At 40.5% G+C, this 22679-nt stretch overlaps 2 protein-coding genes across 3 annotated transcripts in view; one reads left to right on the forward strand and one right to left on the reverse strand.

The window, feature by feature from the left end:
* The window catches only part of notum1b (notum, palmitoleoyl-protein carboxylesterase b), a 12729-nt gene extending 9113 nt beyond the window's left edge, over positions 1-3616 (reverse strand). The window contains exons 1-2 of one of the 2 annotated variants that reach the window (XM_042431345.1): positions 3529-3616; positions 550-735 (exon numbers count right to left, since the gene is read on the reverse strand). The gene's annotated coding sequence lies outside the window, so the exon portion shown is untranslated. The remainder of the gene's footprint in view (positions 1-549; positions 736-3528) is intronic. The other variant, XM_042431336.1, reaches the window with a different exon arrangement.
* aspscr1 (ASPSCR1 tether for SLC2A4, UBX domain containing) lies at positions 3221-21590 on the forward strand. Its single transcript, XM_042431321.1, has 17 exons — positions 3221-3332; positions 3570-3625; positions 4292-4406; positions 7676-7776; positions 8721-8778; positions 8899-8972; positions 9124-9688; positions 10466-10525; positions 10731-10867; positions 11715-11796; positions 11888-11954; positions 12303-12365; positions 13217-13269; positions 18418-18469; positions 18604-18673; positions 19183-19370; positions 21252-21590. Exons 1-17 carry the CDS (start codon positions 3243-3245, stop codon positions 21260-21262), a joined length of 1842 nt encoding a protein of 613 aa, XP_042287255.1. The 5' UTR covers positions 3221-3242; the 3' UTR covers positions 21263-21590.
* Positions 21591-22679: the final 1089 nt, after the last annotated feature.

Consider the following 22679-nt stretch of genomic DNA (forward strand, 5'->3'; position numbering starts at 1 on the left):
CAAACTGGTCTGAATGAAGCACCTTGATTGAGGGAAGAGACCTACAGATGTCTGTTTGTTAAAAGGTCTCTAGTTGTCTATGAAGTTTCTTTGCCTCACCGTCTTCTAAAACACTTTCTTTTTCTTAAATTATAGTCTCTTTAAAATCCATTCTAAATCTTGTATCTCATGTACTGATCCAAGTCATAAAAGCCCTACTTTTGTTCATTTCTTGTGAATGTTTAAATCAGAAGTTTACACCAGATATCATCCACTTTAAGTCTGACATTTAGCAATTTTTGTTTTCTGACTTTAATACAGTTTTTCATAAGTATATCTTTTTTTTACCATTCATTAATCAGTGATTAAAGTTGTTTTTGTTTTGTTTTTTTTGTAAAAAATGTTGCATAAAACCCTGTGACCGCCATGCTACAGATGCCTATATAAGCTTTCACTCCGTTCAGGCACAGTTTTGAAGTTTCTGGCCTGCTGAGCGAGGAAGGAAACTGATTGTTTGTTTGTTTATTCAGACGGTGGCAATTTCCCCCCTAAACTGAGAACTGCATTCACCTCTGTCTCTCTCTCTCTCCCAGGTGGACTCTAAAATGTTGCTGAAGTGGTCAGTCAGTCAGCTGTATGCCCTCTGAATCTAAGACCTCACACCTCTCCAGCTGCCGGCACCATGTGTCGTCTCGTGTTGGCCGTCCAGTCTGATTTCAGCTTCCGTTTTGATTCTCGCTGAGGGAATCTGTCAAACTGCACATGATACATACATGAAGTCATCCTTGTGGAGAAGATCGGATGTGTTGTTACCAGTCTACAGGCGTCTGTAATTTGGGATACATTTCACATCAATGAAAAGGTACAAAAATAATGTGATTTCTCAATAAAATAATCAGCGGTTCAAGTTAATATATTCCTTTAGTGTAATATATCCACTAGTACGCCATTACAGCCTTTTATGAGTCCTACACTTCAGGTAACATCTAATTTTAAGGGCTCTTGTGTCTATTCTGCTATATGTACAATGATTTTTTAAAAATAACTTAAAGAATTGGCTTTTTTTTGCAGATGTGCATGTAATATCTTCAGCATTGTCGTTAAGGACAAGAATATTTTTTATCACAAATCTGCCTTACAGGTGATTTTGATAGTTTTAAGAGATGTTATACAAAACTCCGACTAATGTGAATGTGTAATATATCACACATATATTGAAGGATGCCAGCAGTAGTTGACAATGACAGTCACATCCTGTAGTTGTAGGGTAACAGTAGGGTCATGTCAACTTCGTTACCCATGAGTTGCACCTACTGAGTAACTTAGTTGACAATTTACCTACTCTGATGTATAATTTCAATGGTAGACCTTCTCTTGGGTCACCACATGTCATTTTATTTAACAGATCAACCTCAAATTTGAATTAAAATCATTAAAAAAATTGTAAACCCTAACAACCTAACAATGTACCTAACATAGCTGACAGTCAATTAATACATTATTTGACTCTGCCCTATAATAGATTAAATATTGAAAAAAATGAGAGAATACACAACACAATGTGTTCAAAAAGTGATGCTGGTTAAACAGTTTTGGGACAAACCACGTTTTAGTTTCTGTTAGTGACAGAGTTGACAGAACTTTTGCGGTCATCAATAAACTGAGCTATTTACGTTCTTGTAAGCACCAGGTCAGCATTTTATGTTTTTAACTGTGTATTTTTATTGTGTTTTTTTAGTTTTGCACCTTTTAATCACGTTATTTGGGTGGTCACTTTATCTGCTATGATTTCTTTTTTTTCGTATGTTGTATTATGCCCTTGTAAAGCATTTTGTTACTGATGTCTATAAAAAGCATGATAGAAATAAATTTTACTTAACTTACTTATTTACTGGATTTAAATGTGAAAGTCAATTTAAAAATTACTATTTTTCTTTAGTATTTAGAATTTTGAAATAAATAAAAATGTATAATGTTGACTTTAATGGTATTTATTCATTATTTTGAAACCAAGATCCACTCAACTGAAATGTGTGTGTGATATTATAACATGCCTTCATTTAATATATCAATATTTTACTTTTGAAGAAAATAGTAAAAATATAATAATTATTAACAGACATGAAATGTACCCCCAGTTGTAGAATGAAGGGTCTCTGTATTGCAGGGAGGCTTGTTGGTACCGGTTGGTACAGGCTGACTCGTCTACATGATAGCTAGCTGTCATCTCCCAGGTGTTGAGGTCTGGTGACTGCAGAGGCCTCACGTACGTCTCACATCATTTTCATATTCAAACATTCAGAGACCCCTTTGTGTCCTGAGGATGAGGGTCGGGAATGTTGTTCATGATCATTCAGAGTATCCTTGCATAGATTTGCAGTGATTATTTCCTCTAAGGGGATGAGGGATCAGAACCATGACAGGAAAATACCCTCTGTATCCCTTCACTGTAGAGGCCAAACATTCAAGCCTGTTCTCATGGTGGATGCCATCCAAGCGCTCATGTTGAGAATATGGTAAAGGTTGACTCATCTGACCATTAATGTTTTTCTACATCTCTGTAGACCAGTGCAGTGCGTATGGTTTTTGCACTCTCTGTAATGAGTCATTTAGATCTTTAAGCTTGCCATCTAAACTTAAGATGAACAATGCCAACTGTCACAGAGCGATGATAGAGTGTTAATCTAGTTTACCTGCATCACATTCGTCATGTTTCTTCACTCGTGTACTCATATTCACTCATACATACACACATACATACACTCATATGTTCTATACTCGAGGAGCTGAAACCTAAGATTTTTACTTTCTTACACTTGTGTAATGAGATATAACAATACTTGAAACTCATTTATTCAGGTTTTCCTTTAGTTTGTCAGTCATCTGTTTGTATTTGTTTGCAATACATTAAAAGCTACACTGATCAAAAGAAGTGATCATGCTTTTGTAAATGAGTATCATCTACATTTGTGTCTTGTGTGGAATTAATTTAACATTTGGAATATATTGCAGACTATGTTCATTTATAGGGATTGTTTTTTTTTTTAGTAGATCATAGATTCTTATAAAACCAGTGAGGTCTGTGGATTGTTGTATGTAACTTTCAATGCTGTGAGCATCCGGAAGAAAACATAAATGATTTTCTCTACTAGAAAAACGTCTTTTTATAATTTGGCTGAACTGACCCTTTAAATCCTGTTACAGCTGTTTGGGAAGATTTAATAAAGTTGATTCAAACAAACACTGTGACGTCACAAAACACAATGGCAGCCAGCGGTACAGCTGTGACGGTTCTCACTCCAAATGGAAGACGACAAACAGTTAAAGTGTCTCCAAACACACCTTTACTACAGGTAACTAGTGTTTAGAGAACATGTCGTGTTTTCAGACCTGGCCGGTTTGTTTTATTCTGCTCGTCTGCGTCAAAACCGGCGCTAAATGTTTCCCTCTGAGTTAGCTTGTCTGGCTAACCGTAGTTAGCCAGTGACAGATCAGTTTCTGATCCTGCGGATTAAATCAGATTTATTTTTAGCTAATTGTGTTGCGTACCTTCATTTGTGACATTTCCAGCTTCTATTTGTCCTCCTCAGGTGCTGGAGGACGTCTGCAAAAAACACGGATTTAACCCCGAAGATCATGGTTTGAAGTGAGCATCAGATAGTAGATGCATCTGTTACAGTGATGACAATGAAGCCAAATGAGTGTAACTGAGTCTGCACTTCATCTAAATACACCTGGACACGCAAACAAGCCACATATGTGAACCGGATCTGGTTTGAAATGTTGTGTGTGAGAAGTAAAGTCTGACATGTTAAATGTGTCGTGTGTAATATGTAAAGTTAAGTTAACAGTATTGAACAATGTGTGAATTGTCATAGATGCTGAAATTCAGTCAGTTAAATAAATTGTTAATGTAAAGCATGTTTTATATCAGATGTAGGTATATTTGGACAACAACACAGTAGTTTAGTGACATAAAACAAAGAATAGGATTCCTTTATATATCTAATTTGCACAGGTGATTATTAATGTAATTTATAAAGTTGCCTCCAGTTCAACTATATAAAACACTCACAGTGACATTTGCGTATGTAACTTTGAACCTACAGGGATCCTGTTTTTCAATGTTCTATGTGTCTTATATTGAATGAATGAGCTCAGCAGCTGTAGAGGAGAAATGTTTTGTCAAATGTAATGGAGCTTTCTATTTTTCATTAGTTAAATTCCCAGCTTATGTTTGTGTTTGAGCCTCAGAACATTAAAGATCCGGGTGCTCCGTCATCCTCACCTCATCTTCTGTCTTCACCTTCAGGTTTCAGAGGACTGTTCTTGACCTCACAGTGCCCTGGAGGTTTGCCAACCTGCCCAATAATGCTAAACTAGAAATGGTGTCAAGTACAAGGAAGCAGGCTGTAGCTGACAGCCAGGTGAGTTGTGCAAATGTGTGTGTGTGAGAGAGAGACAGAGACAGAGACAGACAGAGAGTCTCACTTCACATAATAAAGACATCAGCGTATGAAGTACAGTATGTCACAGTACATATGGTGATTATCTCCTTGTCAGTATCACCGAGAAGCACAAGTGTAGCAGCTTGAATTACAGGTCTGACTTAGCAAAGCAGAAAAATTAAAACTTATCACATAAACACAGATTTTAAACACGTGGAACGTTCATTTCACATGTTTGTAATTACTAAATACACGACAGCTTGCCCCAGAATTACACGGCGACACATTAACGCACAAGAATAATTAGTTGATGAACAAAAACTGTGACACTCGGAAAATATTCAAAATATTCTGTCCATCAAACACAAAAACAGTAAATTGATTTTTGATTGCTTTTATAGTCCAAAAATTAAAATAATTGGCTGAGAAGTGATGATGGTTCATGCATATCAAACCATTCAGTCACCCTTGTGTCCTATATGGAATCATCTGCATTTGTTCCTGTACTCTATTATTCAGATTTTTCCTTTATTTTTTCCTCTGTTTATTATAGTATGATTCCCTGATACACATCCCTGATACATATATTACAAGAAAATCAGCAACAATACTTCATGATACCTGTATGACTGAAGAGAAGAAGATACCCCTAAAACTCCCCATATATATATGTTTAAAAATCAGGAATCTCACATGATGAGGAGCTTTAAGTTTCACAAAGTTGTGAAAAATTGTGATATTTAATAACACACTCAGTGACATCACATGTGCCATTGTTGTGATGTTAAACAGCCATAAACTGGAATAAAGCTGAACTGCCAAAAAGAAAAACAGCTCAGATCTCAATAATTCAACAGAACGTGTCGTGATAACTGGTATCAGTATTATGTCACACATTATTTGTTCCATTCATATTAATGATTTTTTTTAAAATCGCAGATGATATCTAGTTTTATACGTAACATTATATGAGTATTATTTCAGTATATTTATCCGCTCAATATCTTGATTTTTACTGTCACTACCTGTAAACGCTTAAATTCTCCGCCTGTGTTGCCAAATTCACTTTGATCTGATCTGTATCCAAAAGAAAACGAAAAAACACTTTGTTGTAGCTGAGCTGTAGTTTCCTATGACATCATGCTATCATAATCTAAGCAGTAAAGTCACGCCTGGGTTTGATCTGTTGTTCTTGTTCATTTGATGGATGGTTGACTGTTGATACCTCACAGATTTTATAGACTCACACACGCTCACTCTTCTACCGCAAATTGTGTACACACACACACACACACGCGCGCACACACACACACACGGATGGACACGCTCAGTCTCTCGCAACATTCACCTCAGACAAACTGGTGTGTGAGAGAGTTTCGTGTTTGGCTGTTGACAGCCAAAGCACTCCTTTCATCTCTCCCGGTGTGCCGTTGTGCAGCGTGCATCGTGTGCTGGACAACAGGGTTGTTGAGTAAACAGAAACAAATCGTAGAATGACTTCAGAGAGAAACAACAGAGACTCGTACCGATGTCTGGTGTTACTCATTTTCATTTCATCTTTCACTTTTATGGCCATAAAACGAGGGAACAATCTTCCAACAGAACTAATAACAACAACAAATTTTGTAACTTTGTCCCATTTAACAAAACACAGGATTCTCACACAGCAGACTTGCACACATTTGTAGATTAGGGTTGTTGGTGGGGAGCGGGGGGGGGGGGGGGTTGTTTTCTCTTATTGACTGCAGTAGTATTTTGTACACTTTTAATGTGTAATTTTCATAGTATTTTATTATTTTACTTACCTGCCCAGAGACTACAGGCGGGAAATAGCAATTTGCTAAAAAATCTGGTACATTACATCTCTTCATGTTTTATATAAGGTTAATGTTCTTTGTACATTCTCCCTGTTCAAATAAAGAAATTCAGGTTCAGACTGAGAGAGGCCCACATGTGCAGCTTAATCAAGTCGATTATCAAAGAATTTCCTTCCTGTGAGAGCCAAGAACCCACAAATGACCACCGAGGGAGATTTTGATGCTTAATATGATGAGTTTCCCTTTTATGCATTTAAGAAGATAAAAACTTACAATTTTGGAGGTAAAGATGCATTTTTTTTTGTCCATTTATTTTTAGCTTCTGTACTTTATAGTGTTTAAAGGCAACTAAAATGTGTTAAATAAGTTAAAGAAAAGTCAGTGGGATACTTAAAAGTGTTTTTAATATGCTTATTTAGTGTTAATGCAGTGGTTCCGAATTGTTTTTGTTTATGACTCTTCATCACATGTCGGAGAGTGATGTAGCTTTTTCAAACTGTCTCAGTTTAGAGATCTGAATGAAACGCTGTGCAGTGTTTCATAAGAAAATAGTTTATTTTTATTCTGGTGGTCTAGGTTTATAAGACGCATTCCATGTAATTGCGATGTTTCCAGATCAAATCCAGCTGGAGTTCTTTGTCAGCTGTGTCACTCTCTATTAACTTTCATAATAATAAATGCAAAAACTAAAAAAATGCCACAAAAATACTTTGAAAAACACTTGATGACTCCTTAAAGATCCCCTCTAGACATGTATTAAAACATACACAAATATAATAATACAATAAAAATCTTAAAAATGTCATCTCCTTCTTCTCCCTCATTAAAAAATCCACAATCTATAAATATGCAAATATTGTTTGTTTCAGAAGTTTAACAGCTGGACACAAGATGTCTCCTCCTTCACTGTAAAGTCTATTCTCAGTGTTTGTGCAATGGAGGCTTCAAGTTTCTACATCACACTTGTTTCAGTTGAATATTGGTCCAGAATTGGCTTTCAAATTAGTTGTGATGTCACAAATCCTGCTCGTAGGCCCGCCCCTTAAAAATCAGATATTCAGTGAGCACAGAGAAACTTTCCACTCTCAGCAGATGAATGTGAAAACAAACTCTGCACATACATCATTCTGCACGGTGAAGCTCAAACATCCAATTTTAAGGAACAAGAAGAAAAACATATTTTTGAGCGGAGGGGACTTTAACTTCATCTCACAGTGGCTTTTAGTTCATGCATACTGTAGATACCGTGAGGTTAGACATCGAGATCGAGGTGTGGATGGACTCATCTTGATCCACTGTTTTCCTAAAGTCTTGTAAATAATTCCGTTAATTCCTCGCTTTAGTGTCTCGGCTAATGTGTGTTTGTGGTCTTTGACATCTCTGACGTCTGAACCACAGCTGCGTGTGTGTCACTGTGTTCATATCTCTTAGGTGCGGATTGCGCTACAGATGGAGGACGGCTCTCGTCTCCAGGGTTCTTTTTCTAGTGGACAGAGTCTGTGGGAGCTTCTCACACATTTCCCCCAGATCAGGTGTGTGAATACGCATGTACAAGGTTTGTGTGTGTGTGTGTGTGTGTGTGTGTGTGTGTGTGTGTGTGTGTGTGTGAAATAATTAACTAATTATTTCATCAAAGACAATGATCCTGAGCAAGTTGTCACTGAAACTAAACAAAAAAAACTAAACTAAACTAAAACTAAGTTAAGTATTGAAGTTTTTCTTCACACATAAAGAGTTTGGTGTCATGTAAGGCATTATAGTTCATTGCTTTGAACACCTGTTTCATTATTTTATGTGTTTTTTCATGCAGTAGCCACACTGTGATATACATATACATGTATATATATTGATATTACGCAGCCCTAGTGAGGCGTTACGGGGTGGTCCTCACAAGTATAGAAGTACAAATGTATGTATGTTTGTGACACAGATAACATCCCTTCACATTGCTCCTCACTGAAGTCTGAAGCCTTCCCACACATCACTCATTCAAACACACACACACACACACACTTACACGCAGCTGTTACTCAGTAGTTCCAGCTGTGCGGTCCCAGGTGCTCGTGTATCCGTCCAGCCTTCATCTCATCTCTATTAAATGACATCACTCCATATCTTGATCCTTTTCCAAGGAAGTTACGCTTCCATGAAATGAATATTAGCCACACACCGCCCTAAAAGCTCTGGGAATGTTGTGAAGCAGAGGGGGAAGCTTTGATTTCCAGAATTAAGGAGAACAATAGTAAAACATTTATGGTTCAATTAGTTTCTAGATGGGATTGTGCACACATGGTTTACACATGCAGACAGCGTGCCACCACATCACATGAGGTTTTGTTGTAAAATCACAGGGCTGATTTCCCTGAACAAGGGAAAGTCACTTCATTTGTTTTGTCACAGTTGAAGCAAATGAAAATTATCCGCCCATAACTTTACTCCCGCTGTTTATCTCAATGTCATCACTTTTTTTTCCTAGCGTGTCCGAGCAGTCCGAGACAGGATCCACCCCCGTGTGTGTTTACATGAGAGACGAGGTATGCAGTGTTCCTTTAACTCGTCGTTTCTCAAGAGATGAAAGTGAGTTTTATGGTAACACAGCTGTCTTTCTGTGTGTGTGTGTGTGTGTGTGTGTGTGTGTGTGTGTGTGTGTGTAGGTGAGTGGGGAAGAAGCGCTGAAGAAGGCCACTCTGAAGTCTCTGGGTCTGACAGGAGGAAGCGCTATTGTCAGGTAGATTGCTGGTTTTCAGATTTAGAATATTTCATACAAAAAACAGTTAATATTGAGAGTATGGATATACTTTAAATGTATAGAACAGAGAATCACACTGAGTTTATGCTGCACAGTATGACATGAACTGCCGTTTCCATCACTCTTTAAGGTTTCTACTCAAAAAGAACAAAGCGCCGGGAGAGGAAGATGGCGGGGAAGCCATTGAAACCGCCGCTGTGCCAACCACACCTGTTGCCAAGGAAAGCACACCTAGCCCGCCATCTCAGCCCAACCCAGCTCCATCACACCCGGATACTTCAGCACCAAAAGTGCCAACTGAATATTCAATCCCTGCGAGGCCAATGGAAACCCAACCTGCACCAACTCCTCCCCCTGCCACCAGCTCACTTCCTGTTCAACAGGAAGAGGTTCCGAAACCCCAGGACGCAGTTCGGCCAAAGGCTCCACCCGTCAGAAGAGGAATGCCAGAGGAGGACGGAGAGGAAGCGGGGCCATCGGGACTGAACTCACACCCGTCTTCCTCTTCCTCCGCTCCCTCGGCTCCTTTCATTCCCTTTTCTGGAGGCGGTCAGCGCCTCGGTGGTCCGGCAGGAGGTGCAGTTGGACGCACGCTATCCTCGTCCTCGTCATCCTCATCTCTGTCAGCTGTCACTGCTGCAGTAGAATCACCCAAAGCCAAGAAAGCCAAATCCAGCTACGGTTCAGGCAACAAGGTGAGACTCATAGCTGGAGCACCGTGAAGGCAAATTATCGTAGGATGATTGAATATTTGCAATTTTATAAGAAAACAATCTCAACACAAGTTCCATCCAGCAGTAAGAATTTTCCCAGGTGGAAAAATTTCAATATTCTGAGCACTTAAAGGACTTGTCCATGTTGGCTTTAGGATTGCAACTAACAATTTTCATTATCGATTAGTCGCTCTATATGTCTATAAAATGGTGAAAAACCTCGATCTCTATTTACCAGAGCCCAAGATGCAACCAAAAATGTATTGTTTTGTCCCAACCGTCTACAACCCAAAGATACTCAGTTTTCTGGTTCCGTCTTGTGAAGGGCTCATTGCTGGGTGGGATATGGTCTCACTCACAAGATGGAATAAGCAAAGTACACCTCAAGTATCCAAAGAGCATCTGTATATGACCACCACACAGACCCAGCTGGCTTCTGCTCTGTCATCTTCATATTCAGTTTATTGTCATAGAAGACTAAAGAAACCAGAAAATATTCAGATTTAAAAGTTGATCTCTACTGACAGCGTATGCTTCTGAACCGTTAGGCTACCAGGGCAAGAAATCTTATTCTTGACCTCTTTTTTTTTCACTAATTTTTGCTTTCTCTGTTTGATTTTTGTTTGATACACACACATTTCTCTATATTACACCATTTTGCTTGAGATTCAGAGTTCATTCTTGATCTTAGAAACAGCAGCTGACAAAATAATCTCACTCTAAGTAACTGAGTATAACTTGTAGCCTTTTCTTTCGTAGCATCAAGCCTCTGCCAACCGGCCGGATGAGGACATGGATCAGGGAGAGCAGTTCTTGGAGGTAAAACCTGCTTCCCATGTCGTCGGTTTCCAAGTCGAATGACGCAATATGATTCTGTAACTCATCAATTAAGGGTTTGATTCCCGCTCAGACCAGCTGTGTTAATTGTACGCATAATCCTGACTGATTTCACGGTGCTTTAGATGAAAACGTCAGCACGGACACTCTGATTCACTCTCTCTCTCTCTCTCTCTCTCTGCGGCAGGTGGAGAGGGAGCCTCTCATCTACCACCTGGAGTCCGTATCCAGTCACTCAGAGCAACAAGGGGATCTGCCTGACGAGTTCTTTGAAGTAACGATGGATGACGTGCGCAAGCGCTTCGCCCAACTGAAGAGCGAGAGGTGGGGAGAAGGAAGTGAAGGGAAGCGGTCGAGTGACTATGGGTCTGAGGACCGCCTGTGATATTTAGTTTAAATACCTTGTTGATGCAGAAACACGTCTGGATCAGATGTGTTCCCGCAACTGTTTGTAAGAGATAATTAGTCCGTTTGGCATTCGGTGGTCCTGCTGTGTTTTGTCGATGTATAACCCTTAATTGCAGAATACCATGGCAATGATGAGAGGCCATAGGCAGGGAGAATACTGGGCATCACTGGGTGCGTTTTGAAGTTTTTATTTATTTTGAGTTTTGAAGTTTGTTTTTATTTACGAGCGCTTCTTCAAAACAGATGCGGACAAGTTTACTCTGCGCTCTCTGAATGTGGCCACAGCAGACCACAGCTGCTGAGATATTGTGTGTGTGTGTGTGTTTGCAAACATGTTCTTCTCATTTATAAGACACCACGCACACTACAAAAGCCTCTAAATATGGCGTACAGGGGGGGCAATTAGTAAACCTGTTTTGCGTAGACGTTTATCTTGCAGCCATCAACCAAACACCGTCAGGTTGAGACCTCACCGCGTACATCCTTTAATCTCCAGTCTGCATTGACTTAGCTGGCTGCCTCATGGCTACGCTACTACTGTGTCGATGACTGCAATTACCAGGGGTGGAATTAAGCAGACCACAGCAATTCGCCTCCTCCTCTGACACGCACACACGCATACACGGCCACACACGAGCGAGGCTGAAGGATGAAGCGTCGACTTTGATTTTTACGATCATCTTTCCCATTGTCGATTCTGCTTTTAATGTCACAGCTCGCTTCGTTATAACTATGTCCGTCTCTTGCTCCCTCTGTTCTCCAGGAAGTTATTGGAGGAGGCGCCACTGATGACTAAAGCTCTGAGAGAATCACAGATAAAGGAGAAGATGGACAGATATCCCAAAGTGAGCGCAAGTCATCGCAATCCTGCTTTTAAAACGTGCGTGTTTGTATTGTACAGATTTTAATTAACCCACTGCCACTGTGTGTCTCCAGGTGGTCCTGAGGGTCCAGTTTCCAGACAGACATGTTCTACAGGGCTTCTTCAGGCCTCTGGAGACAGGTGTGTGTGTGTGTCTGCGTGAATGTGTGTGTGTGTGCGCGCAGTGCGGAGAGTGTTCATTTCAGCTGGGCTAGCCACAGGTATGGCTGCAATGTTAAAGCTACTTGTGGCTCCCTCACCACATTTATGACTGTAGCCACACCAGAGAGAGAGAAAGAATGAGACAGGTCTGTAATTCCAGGGAATAGATCCACCTCAACCCTAACGGCAACACAACAAGCAGCAGAACAACAAATCTGAGGGAAATTCCATCTAAAAATGAATTACGCTCCACACAGTGACTGATGTAGATGCAAACAGATCCGTTTCTTTATGCGCAAGTCAATTCTCCGTTTGTCTTGTGTGCAGTCGGCGCTGTGAAGAATTTTGTGAGGAGTCACTTGGAGGATCCTCAGCTCAGTTTCTACCTGTGTAAGTGTCACATCATCAAGCATGAACATTTAAGACATATTTCTGTGCTGGTTTTGGCCAACAGGGATATATTCTGTAGTTTTGCACATCATCTCTATCAGTTAGATATCATTGTACCCACCAAAGTAATCGTCGGGATCTCTGAACATTGCTGCAATGAAGTTTAACGGGGCAAGAAACGAGCGGTTAAACAATTAAAAGAGGTTGTAAACAAGCCAACAGTTCAGCCAGATTATCTAAACTAACGACTTATTCAGACGTTTGTTTAAAACCTGTCTGATTTCGTTGTAGCGATGTCACCTTGTTCCCAGTCCTCAGGGATTCATTTCACGAATACAATTTTATATAACTGGTAGAAGCGATGCCCAAAACTACAACAATTAAACTCAACTGTTAGTAAATTGATATTAACCTTTTTAAATGTCATTTTTAAAAGTCTGTCAGCACTTCTTTTGTTTGTTTTTCTTACTGTTTACATTTTACAGATTTTGGAAGTGTCTTTGTTTTTTTTCTTTCCTGGATATCCAAACATTGCCTCGGTGCCTTAGAGGTGCAGTAGTTTGACGACCGAAGACAAACTGAACTGTAATGGTGGCAGTGTTGCCAAAGAGGCCACACAGGTTTATCCACATAGATTATCATTCTCGTGAATCTGACAAAGCGTTGGTCTCGGATGAAAGCTGATCATATTCTTTTGGAAATTTTTACATCATCAATCAACAGCCACACTTATTTTCATCACTTTGTTAAATTCAACTTTCCAATATCAGTAATGACTTTAATTAAGATTTTTACCAACAACGTGTCCACTTTGTAATTTCTCTTCTTCTCTCGTTAAAACTTTCTTTCAGTCATCACGCCTCCAAAAACCATTCTGGATGATCCTTCAGCTACGCTTTTCCAGGTAAGAGCCGTCGTGTAAGTCTGCAGGCAGCACAACACTAACCAGAAAGACTGGACTCTAACAAACCACATCACAGTCACCCTCCAGAAAACAACAACTTTAACTCCCCATGTTTGAAACTATCTCAACACACACACACACACACACACACACACACACACACACACACACACACACACACACACACACACACACACACACACACACAACACACAGACTGTAAAATGTATCGGCTGGTTCCTCTCTCCTCTTCAAAGCCTCACCACATTCCCGTTCTCCCCCTCTTCTCTCGCTCCTACACGCTCTCAAACTTGTTCCCCCTCTCCACTGTCCTTGACCCCAGCTGGGCTTGATTTTTCCCAGACTGGCACATGGGGTTAATACAGGCCTCGCTTTGATCTTGACACACACACACATACACACTCTCACGCACAGAGCAATGGGCAGACTTGATGCTTTGTTGCCTTCCAGTTCAGAGCTATTCTCATACTGAAACAGATGAGAGCGGAGAGATGCAAATGAAAAACAACAACAACAAAAAAAAAGCAAAGTTGTTCCCCGCTACGGTTGATCACTCGGTTCCTAAACGCCTCACCGGCTCTCCTCGTCGTTTCGTTTCTACATATATTATTTTAGGATAACTGCCGTGCTCCCGTTTTCTCTTTTGACACTTTGACTCAACCTGAAGCAATGCAAAGAGGAAAGAAGAGGTGGAGGGGAGAGAAAGTTGTTTGAAGTGATATCTTTGATGATGAACAAGATTCAGCTCCGCAGAGGGACTGGTACAAAAGATAACGATCCTCAAAAGCGCACTTTGAAATGAGCGTGTGTATGTGTGTACGTGTGTTTTGCGTGCGCCCTTTTTCGTACCGTGACCTCTCTATATGTGATGATCTGATGCAAGCCGCCCGTCTCTTTTTCATCTTCCTGTCCCTTTCTGAACTCTCCCGGCCTGTTGTTCTCTACATGTCCCTCTCCTGTACCCCAAGTCCAGCTTTCTCTCTTTTCCTCTCGTTCCCTCCTCCTCCTCCTCCTCCTCCTCCTCCTCCGCCTCCACCTCCACCAGCACTACTGTCCCTCTGTCCGACCCTCTCTTGTGCCTCACTCCCCTCCAAAACCCCTCCCCTCACCCCCATGTCTCTATCCATTAGGGACTTAAAAGCATTAAAGCGCACAAAAACAAAATCTTTAATCCCCTTGGTGTCATGTCTCTCTTTCTCTCTCACACACACACACACACACACACACACACACACACACACACATATGCACACACACAGTGTCTCTGTTTTCCTGTCTATATACATCAATCTTTGACACACACACACGGAATCTTTAATCTTTTTTTGTCATGTCACATAGACATGAGTGCACATGCATATGGACTCTCTCTCTCGTTCTCTCTTTCACACACACGCACGCACACACACACACACACACACACACTCGAGCACACACACTTTAATCACTTTGTGTCATGTCAGGAAAGGAATGTTTCCCAACCCAGCAGCCCTTTGATACCTCCCTCATCCGTCTCTCCCTCTGTCTTCCATCAGGATCTGTTCTGCCTCTCTTTCTTTCTCTCTCTCCATTCCTCTCTCTCTTATATGTTTTTTTTTTTTTAATACCGTTTCTCACACACACACACACACACACACGCACACACACGCACACACGTCTTCCCGAGTGGAAGCGCCACTGCCAGAGGGAGCAGGATAGCAGGAATGCCCGTTGTTCCACTGTAACACATTGTTTCCTGCTCACAGAGCTGTGATAATAGCAATTAGGCCAGCGTGTCCCAATTTAGCAGCCAACGAGGGAGGGTGGAGGGGTGGGGGGGGGGTGGCGGGGGGGACAGTGTGTGTAAAACGGGTTGTAGTGAATGTAAACCCGCCTAATCCCAGCAAATGCCATGCCACCTTCTCTTTTTACACCGCTGATTCGAAACAGTCTAGAGTGGAGTTACATGGAAAATGTTTTAATGAAGGTATGAGAGCTGCAGCTAACACTTGTTTCCATCATTTATTGAGTCCATTTTATTTTGATTTGTATAGCCCAACATCAAAAATCACAAATTTGCATCAAGAGACTTAACAACTTGTACAGCAATACAACTCTATCCTTGAACCCTTGATTCAAATAAGGAAAACCCCTGAATCCAAAAAAAACCTGTTTAACAAGGAAAAAATGGGAGAAACCTCAAGAGCAGGAAGAGCAACAGAGAAGGAATCAGGAGCGACCATTTGTAAAGCCGCCACAGTTTAGAATAATTTACCACTTGATCTCAGACAGAGGTAGGCAAAAGCAGCAGCAGCACTTATAGCTCACTAGTGTTTTAAGCTAACATTAGCGCCAACATTTAAAACGCTGTCACTCTTTTAAATGTTTCAGGCCGACACGGGATGAAATAAGAGTCTTGTACAAGATCTTAAGGATTCACTTGATGGATAAATACATGATATTGTGCAAAAACACCGAGGATGGATCATGTTACGACAACATGCTATTAGATTTTGTTGTGACGCTCGCTTCAAATAAAACACCCAGTTTGTCAATGATCAAAGTTCAGATTTATTATAAAGACTATGTCAGTTCACCACCATCCAGTAATGTCCATTGTAGCCTTTTTACACAAAGTAGACCAAACTGTTCCACTAAAATGTAGAAAAAGACAATATCTGGGTATAAAACAAAGGCCGGGATACGCTCAAACACTCTCTTACAAATCAGCAACACCTTAAGCTGATTAAGCTTGATCTTCTTAAGTACAATTCTCGACTACCCCAATACAAGGAAGCTCCGTCTGACGGAGATGGAAACGTAGATTACAAAAATATATATACACATGTAACTGAAAATGGATCCTACAGATAATAATAATGGTTAAATATAACATGTAAAATGTAAGAAGAGAAGATATTTTCCAGAAGCCAAAGATACTTTATGTTATTATATCATATTATAATGATATTAAACTCAGAAAAGCAGCAAAGCCTCCCGTCTGAGAAGCTGGAAACGAGAGAATGCTTGATAGTGTTGTTTAATAAATGACTGAAAAGATTAGTCAATAGATGGCATTAGTGCTAGGATCATGACTCCACACATGAGGTAGTTCATTGAATTAAGTAGATATTAACTCCTCAATACTATACAAGAGTACATGGAAGTTATTATAGATGCACAAGAAAGCACAGTGTGGGCTTCATGAAACGTTTGACGAGACGCTTTTGATGTTTATTATAATGTTTAAAACTACTCAGCTATACCCGCCGCTGCTAGAAAAAGACATTCAGCAGATGAGGCCAACAACAGGCTGGGAAAGATCAGTTCAGCTTTTAGATATAATCTGGATTCACTTGATGCTCTCTAGGCAATAAAGAGAGACACGGCAAAAATTCAGAGCATCTTCAACAGTACACAGTGTCTGTACAAATACAAAACTCACATGTTACAGTATTGCAAGTATTCGTCTCGTTTACCGTAATGCCTTTAAAATAATCACCGGTGCAGCTGATAGATCTTTGCCACCGAAGACATTTTGACAAGGAAAAGCGAAGTAATTAACAACATAACGAGTGTATTCCATAAAACCACAAATGGAGCAGAGGCGTCATTCATGATATTAGTAACATCTAAGCTTTTCCTGCTATAAAAAGTCAAAAATATCTGATGTGAAAAGAGTCTACTGTTGCTCACCTGCGTCTAAACGAGTGATTTTAAGTTAAACACTCTTGTATCTAGAAGGTTTCTCGCCCCAAAACTTTAATATAAACAATATAAAAAGGAAAATACACTGAACAAATGACAAAGTATCAATCAGGTGAAGGATAAAGGAACATGTTCAGAACACACAGTATCCATTAGGACACAGAAACTGATCTGAACTGATATGACTTCACTGTGGAGCTCGATGTGTTTGTGCTGTTGTCTGTATTTATTACATTATAAATTTAGTAGTTAATATGAGGTACATGAGGGCTAGGATGAGGTCATGGATTGAAACAGACAAATACACAGGTAGAGTTCATTACACAGGGATTTGGGTGCAGATGCCTCTCACTATTGAAATAAAAACGCAAAATAAGACGAATGTCAAATATTAAAAGAGCATTAAACCGTGTCTGTTTCATTTCATCTTGTATTTTTCACCCTGGTCTCACCGCGGTCGAGGTGTATCAGTCATCTTTTCCATGGAGGATATCGTTACAGTAAATATCTGTGAAAAGGTCTGGAGTAGGTGAGGTCAGCATTTGATAGTTGTTTTTTTATTTGCAAATATAAAGATCTTCAGGTCAGATCAGTATTACACAAAACTCTTACTGGAGTTTTATTCCTGCGATAAAATAAATCCTCTTTTAGGATTCATAAAACATTACCCACCTAATGGTTTGCAGAGTTTAGTCTGGTTTATATATATTTTAATGTCATTTGTATTACAAATCATTTTAAGCAGTTTAAGCTTGTTATAAGAGGATCTGTTAACTGAAAGAAAAGCAGAAATCACTCTTTGATGCTTTTTTTTTTTTTCTTCTTCTTCTTAAGAATAAAGTGAATGTTTATCTCTGTTTCTGTTTTTTTTGGCCACCAACTGACTGCTCATCTTTTTATTTACCACTACATCATTGAACACAACTCAGCTTCTGCTTCCATTCTCTCCTGCGTCGCTCATGTGTTTCTGTGAATGCGCACATGTGTGTCGAGGACTGTTTTCCTTTAGCTCGTTCTGTTTGTCTCCGTTCCGTTAGAGTCACAGACATGCGCCCCGCTTGCCTGCCTGTCTGTCTGTGTTCCTACCTCATAATTGTACAGTTGATAATATCTGCCTGCGACTGGTCCATTATAACCATTAAGACTATCACCAGAGAGGAGTGTTGTGCTTCAGGGGTGAAAGTGTTTCCACTAACCATTTGATTGGTGCTCATTTTGTGGTCTGCTTCAAAGAGCCACGGTTACTGGTTCAGATCCCCGAGCAATGAATCATCTTCAAAATGAACTTGACTTAGGCTTGGATGTGGTGGCAGCACTTGGTTTGCGTGTAGCAGGAGGCAGTTTTGTTTGGATTTTTCCATGTTTTGCAGAGAAATTGACGTGTGTGCCAAACATTTTTTGACTGCTTCTGTTCACTTCTGCTTCTCTCTCTGTCCCCAGGCCGACCTGTTTCCTGGTGCGCTGGTGTACTTCGGCTCCGACGTTAAGACAGGTTTCTATCTTTTTTTTTTCTTTTTTCTTTCTTTTTTTTCTTTCATATGCTGAGAATTAGATACTGGTGTATTACTGAGGAATGTAATACAACAAAACAATAGTTTACTTTGTTTGCGTGTGTTTCCTCCACAGAATCTTACTTAAAGAGGGAACTGCTGGGATCCTCTGTCTCGGCCTTGCAAGCAAATGAGTCCATAGCAAGGTATGTGTACGTGTGTGTGTGTGTGTGTGTGTGTGTTTAAATGTGCACTTGTATCCCGCGGCAACCAGCCTATTTTCCTGTCACAAAGCTGTCATCATTGGAATCCCTTTGAGGTTTTGCCTAAACAGCAGGTGCCCCCATGCGCCCTCATTTCCTCCACAAACACACACATACACACACACACGCACTCACGCACGCACACATACACACACACACAAACCATTTTCCAGTCCTTCTAAAGATAGAGCCCGTTTCCCAAAACTGACCCCCACCTGTTGTCCTTTAGCTTCTTTAATAAGGTCATCACCCCTCCTCTTGTTTTAGATCTTTATCTCTCTCAGTTGTTTCGCTTCTGGCTCGGCTCCTCCGCCGGCCAAACAACGCTGCTCTAAGTAGACACATGAATTCCTCAGAAAACAAAAAACAGCCTTCAACTCCTCCAAAGTAGTTTCACCCAAAAGAATCCAAAGATTTCAACCTTTTCTATCCTCGTCCCTCCGCTACCTCAGCTGCATGCCCCGGTCCGTGACACCCTCCTCCAGCTTCGTGGCCTCCGAGGAGCCGCTCCCCCCTCCGGAGCCGACAGCAGACGCCAGCGGCTCCACACAGAACGGAGGAGACCCACCTGCACACCCCCAGGCTGCTAAACCTAACAGGTCTGACCCGGGCAAGGTGCCCAAGTGGCTCAAGCTTCCAGGTGAGGATGGGACGGGACTGAGAGCACACACACACACACACACACACACACACACACGCACTAAAACAAATGCATTCTCATTTTGATCACTTTTTGCTTTTTACTTTTTTTGCAAACAAACAAAGAGCTGTAAACATGACGTCATGCAGACTGACAGTAAAACTCATTCATTGGACGGTTTTAGTGGCTGTTAATCTGCATCCAGGAAGTAATTAGTCCAGGTTTGTCTAATTAAGTGAACCAGAGTCCACTTGGAAGGTGACTGAGACCCTTCTTTTTCATGCAGTCTCACTTAAATCCTCACCAGAGTTTGATTGACAGCTTTCACACCAGCCCAAATGTACCAAACCAGTCGAGCAGTTTGAGTCAATGTTTGTTTGTACCAAACTAAACCTGTACTCACTCAACACAGACAGTATCCAGCCATCCTTCTCAGAAATCACTTTCTTTTTTTCTCCAGTAGAGAAAGAACAGAAGGCTTTTAGCCACACGATTCTTGTCGTGGTAAATACACACACACACACACACACACACACACACACACACACACAGATACACACAAACCCCAAACCGCAGTCAATAGGAAATGGTCTTTTGAAAGCAGAATTCCTTGTGACTCAGAAGATAAGGATGCATGTAAGGGTGAACCAATTAGTTCAGGATGGTCACCCCCTCCGGCCCAGGAGACCACTACAGACACTCTGAACCCAGGGAGAGAGCCTGCTGCTGGGCCACATCACACAGCACGAGCCCCTGTGGTCAGCCCAGGCTCGGCGCTTTTCTGTTGTTCTATTGTGGTGATTCTGGCGGTCACCGTATTGATGTTTTTGTTCAGAATATTGCTCCCTATTTTCTCTCTGTCTGTCTTGTTTGTGTTTTTGTGCGCTCTTTATTTCTGGCTGATCTCCGTGTGTGTCCTCTTTAAGAAAGTTGTGGCTGGTTTCTCTTTCATGAGGAAAGTTAAAAGAAAAAGACTGAGGGGAGGGGGGGGCTGAATTGGAAATTATGGACTCCATGTGTGGAACCCTGCAGGGAACACACACACACACACACATACTCACACACACGGTAGACTTACAAACACTTTATTCCTTGTTGTAGTAGAATCGATCTGTCCAAGTGTGTTGATGCATCCTGGAGGACTCGAGATTAGAGCCGACACACTTCCAGAAGCTCATTTGGACAAAAGTTTTCTGCTCCTTCCTGCGTCCTGATGATTGGCACTGTGTCGATGCCATGTTGACAGGATTTATTATGCGTCACATGTTGCGCAGGGTGTTTTGAGTAACCTCTCTGATGATATAGTACTTCTACTTTTAAACAGATTTTCAATGCATATCAAGTTTCAGTGTTTTAAAATTCAGTTGCGGTTATGAAGCAGCATGATTTCTTTCTTCATACCTTTTTAAATGAAGACTTATTTAAATCTGTCACATAGTAGTTATGTTATGCTCGGTTTTCTTGTAACATGTACAACGTTTTTTTTGCTTTTTTACTTAAATTAATAAGTGGTATTGATCAGAATATGTGTGTTGATGAGGAAAAATGAAATTGGCAAGCTGCAAAAGCATCAGACTTTTTAAATAAGATGTAATGCATAAAAAAAAAACCCAACAAACATTCAGAGATTGCAACATGTGGATTAAAGCAGATGTTTTAGATCATCAGTGCAGAGATCTCTGGTTTCTCAGTTGCCTCGTGCTGTTGCTCAACAAAATAAACTAGAAAAGAAAGTGAATAATTCCTCTCAGAATAAAACATTTTGAATTTTTCTGATTTTTCAAAATCAATACCAATGCTTAAAAGTGTTACTATGCTGTTGATTTGTATCGTTTGTTGATTAACAGTGCTATTAATCGCTGTCTCTTGTCTCCTGCACAGGTAAGAAATAAAGACTGCTGTGTGTTGATGAGATGACTGACTGCGACAGATGTTTTGAAAAGCTCTGCCTTGCACACTTGAGTACAGCACTTAAATCTTTGCTGCGCCTCAACGTTTTGACTGCAGTGGACTTTATCCATCGTGGAGGACGCCTGCACTCAAATAGGTTTTAATAACAGTCGAAAATGATAAAATAGTGAATATTTCATTGCCAAGAAGATTGATGTGTTTCATTCCAGTTGATCTCTGGGAGGAAAGGAGTGCCGAAAAGTTTGTTTTTATTGAGCACAGCTTCAAAGGAGTAGTGCAAAGTGAATAAAGATTGTTGTTCTAAAAATGTGTCTTGAATATTGTCTTGAATTAAAGTTTAACAAAACAATTCACAACCTCACCTCAAGGTCCATTTAGTAGCTTTGTTGTTATGGAGCTTTCAATCAGATAATCTCCATCAGCAGACCTAGATGTTAAAATATAAATTTTTTTTTTCTGGGTAATTTAAAGGATAAGGCTGGCAATTTCTTATTGTCAACAAATCTCAAAGCCAAACCAACAATGAACTGATACTACTTAAAAGTGTTGTGTGTGTGTGTATCCAAAGCCTGATATATCTTATTCCTCTGTTCCGTACAACTCCGTTGTAATCCAAAAACTATTAAAAACACATCAATGAGCCATGCAGCTGCACTGGCTGACATGTTCTTTCACCCCGAAGATTACGGTCACGTTAGTTTGTTTAGAAACTGCTCCAAAGAGTAATAACAGCGATCACATTTTCAGTCTCAGGAGAGTAGTTCTGTGTAAAGCAGACGCCACTGCGCGTGTGCAGGAATGCTACTCCAGAGCTTTACTATCTTGTGCTCTATCACAACCTCTTGACTTTGTACTATACTGTAAAAGAACTTTTGATTATCCAAAGGGGAAGTGCAGTATCTCAAGTTTATAATTATTATTACGGAGGTTTTTTGGGGGGGTGGTGGGAGTAAAATAAATCAGCCTAAAATAGCACCACATGAAAGTTTTACAATCTTACTGTGTGTTATGCAGTTGACTGGCCAGCCTGAAAACTTCAAACCATTTTTCTCAACTTCACCGTGTCTGTACTTACTGTACGCTCTCCGTCTTTGTAGGACAGTAAATATGATATGATGTACTTGAAGTTGTCACAGCCATATCAGAGGCACTGTGAGTGTGTTAAAGCGGGTTTGTAAGCAAGTGAAGGACGGTGTGTTAAGAGCACTTTGACATTTTTCAGGTGCCTTCTTCAAACCGTGGAGACCACAGCTGTGATGGACCTCATGATCCACAAATTCCTGCAGCCTCTGACACTCACATGCCTTGACTTTATCTGACTGTCCACTGGTGATACTAAACAAACAGCCATATTTTCACGTTGTCATCGTCACACACACACACACACAAACACACACA

This window comes from Thunnus maccoyii, chromosome 2 (assembly GCF_910596095.1).
Source record: "Thunnus maccoyii chromosome 2, fThuMac1.1, whole genome shotgun sequence".
NCBI lineage: Eukaryota > Metazoa > Chordata > Actinopteri > Scombriformes > Scombridae > Thunnus > Thunnus maccoyii.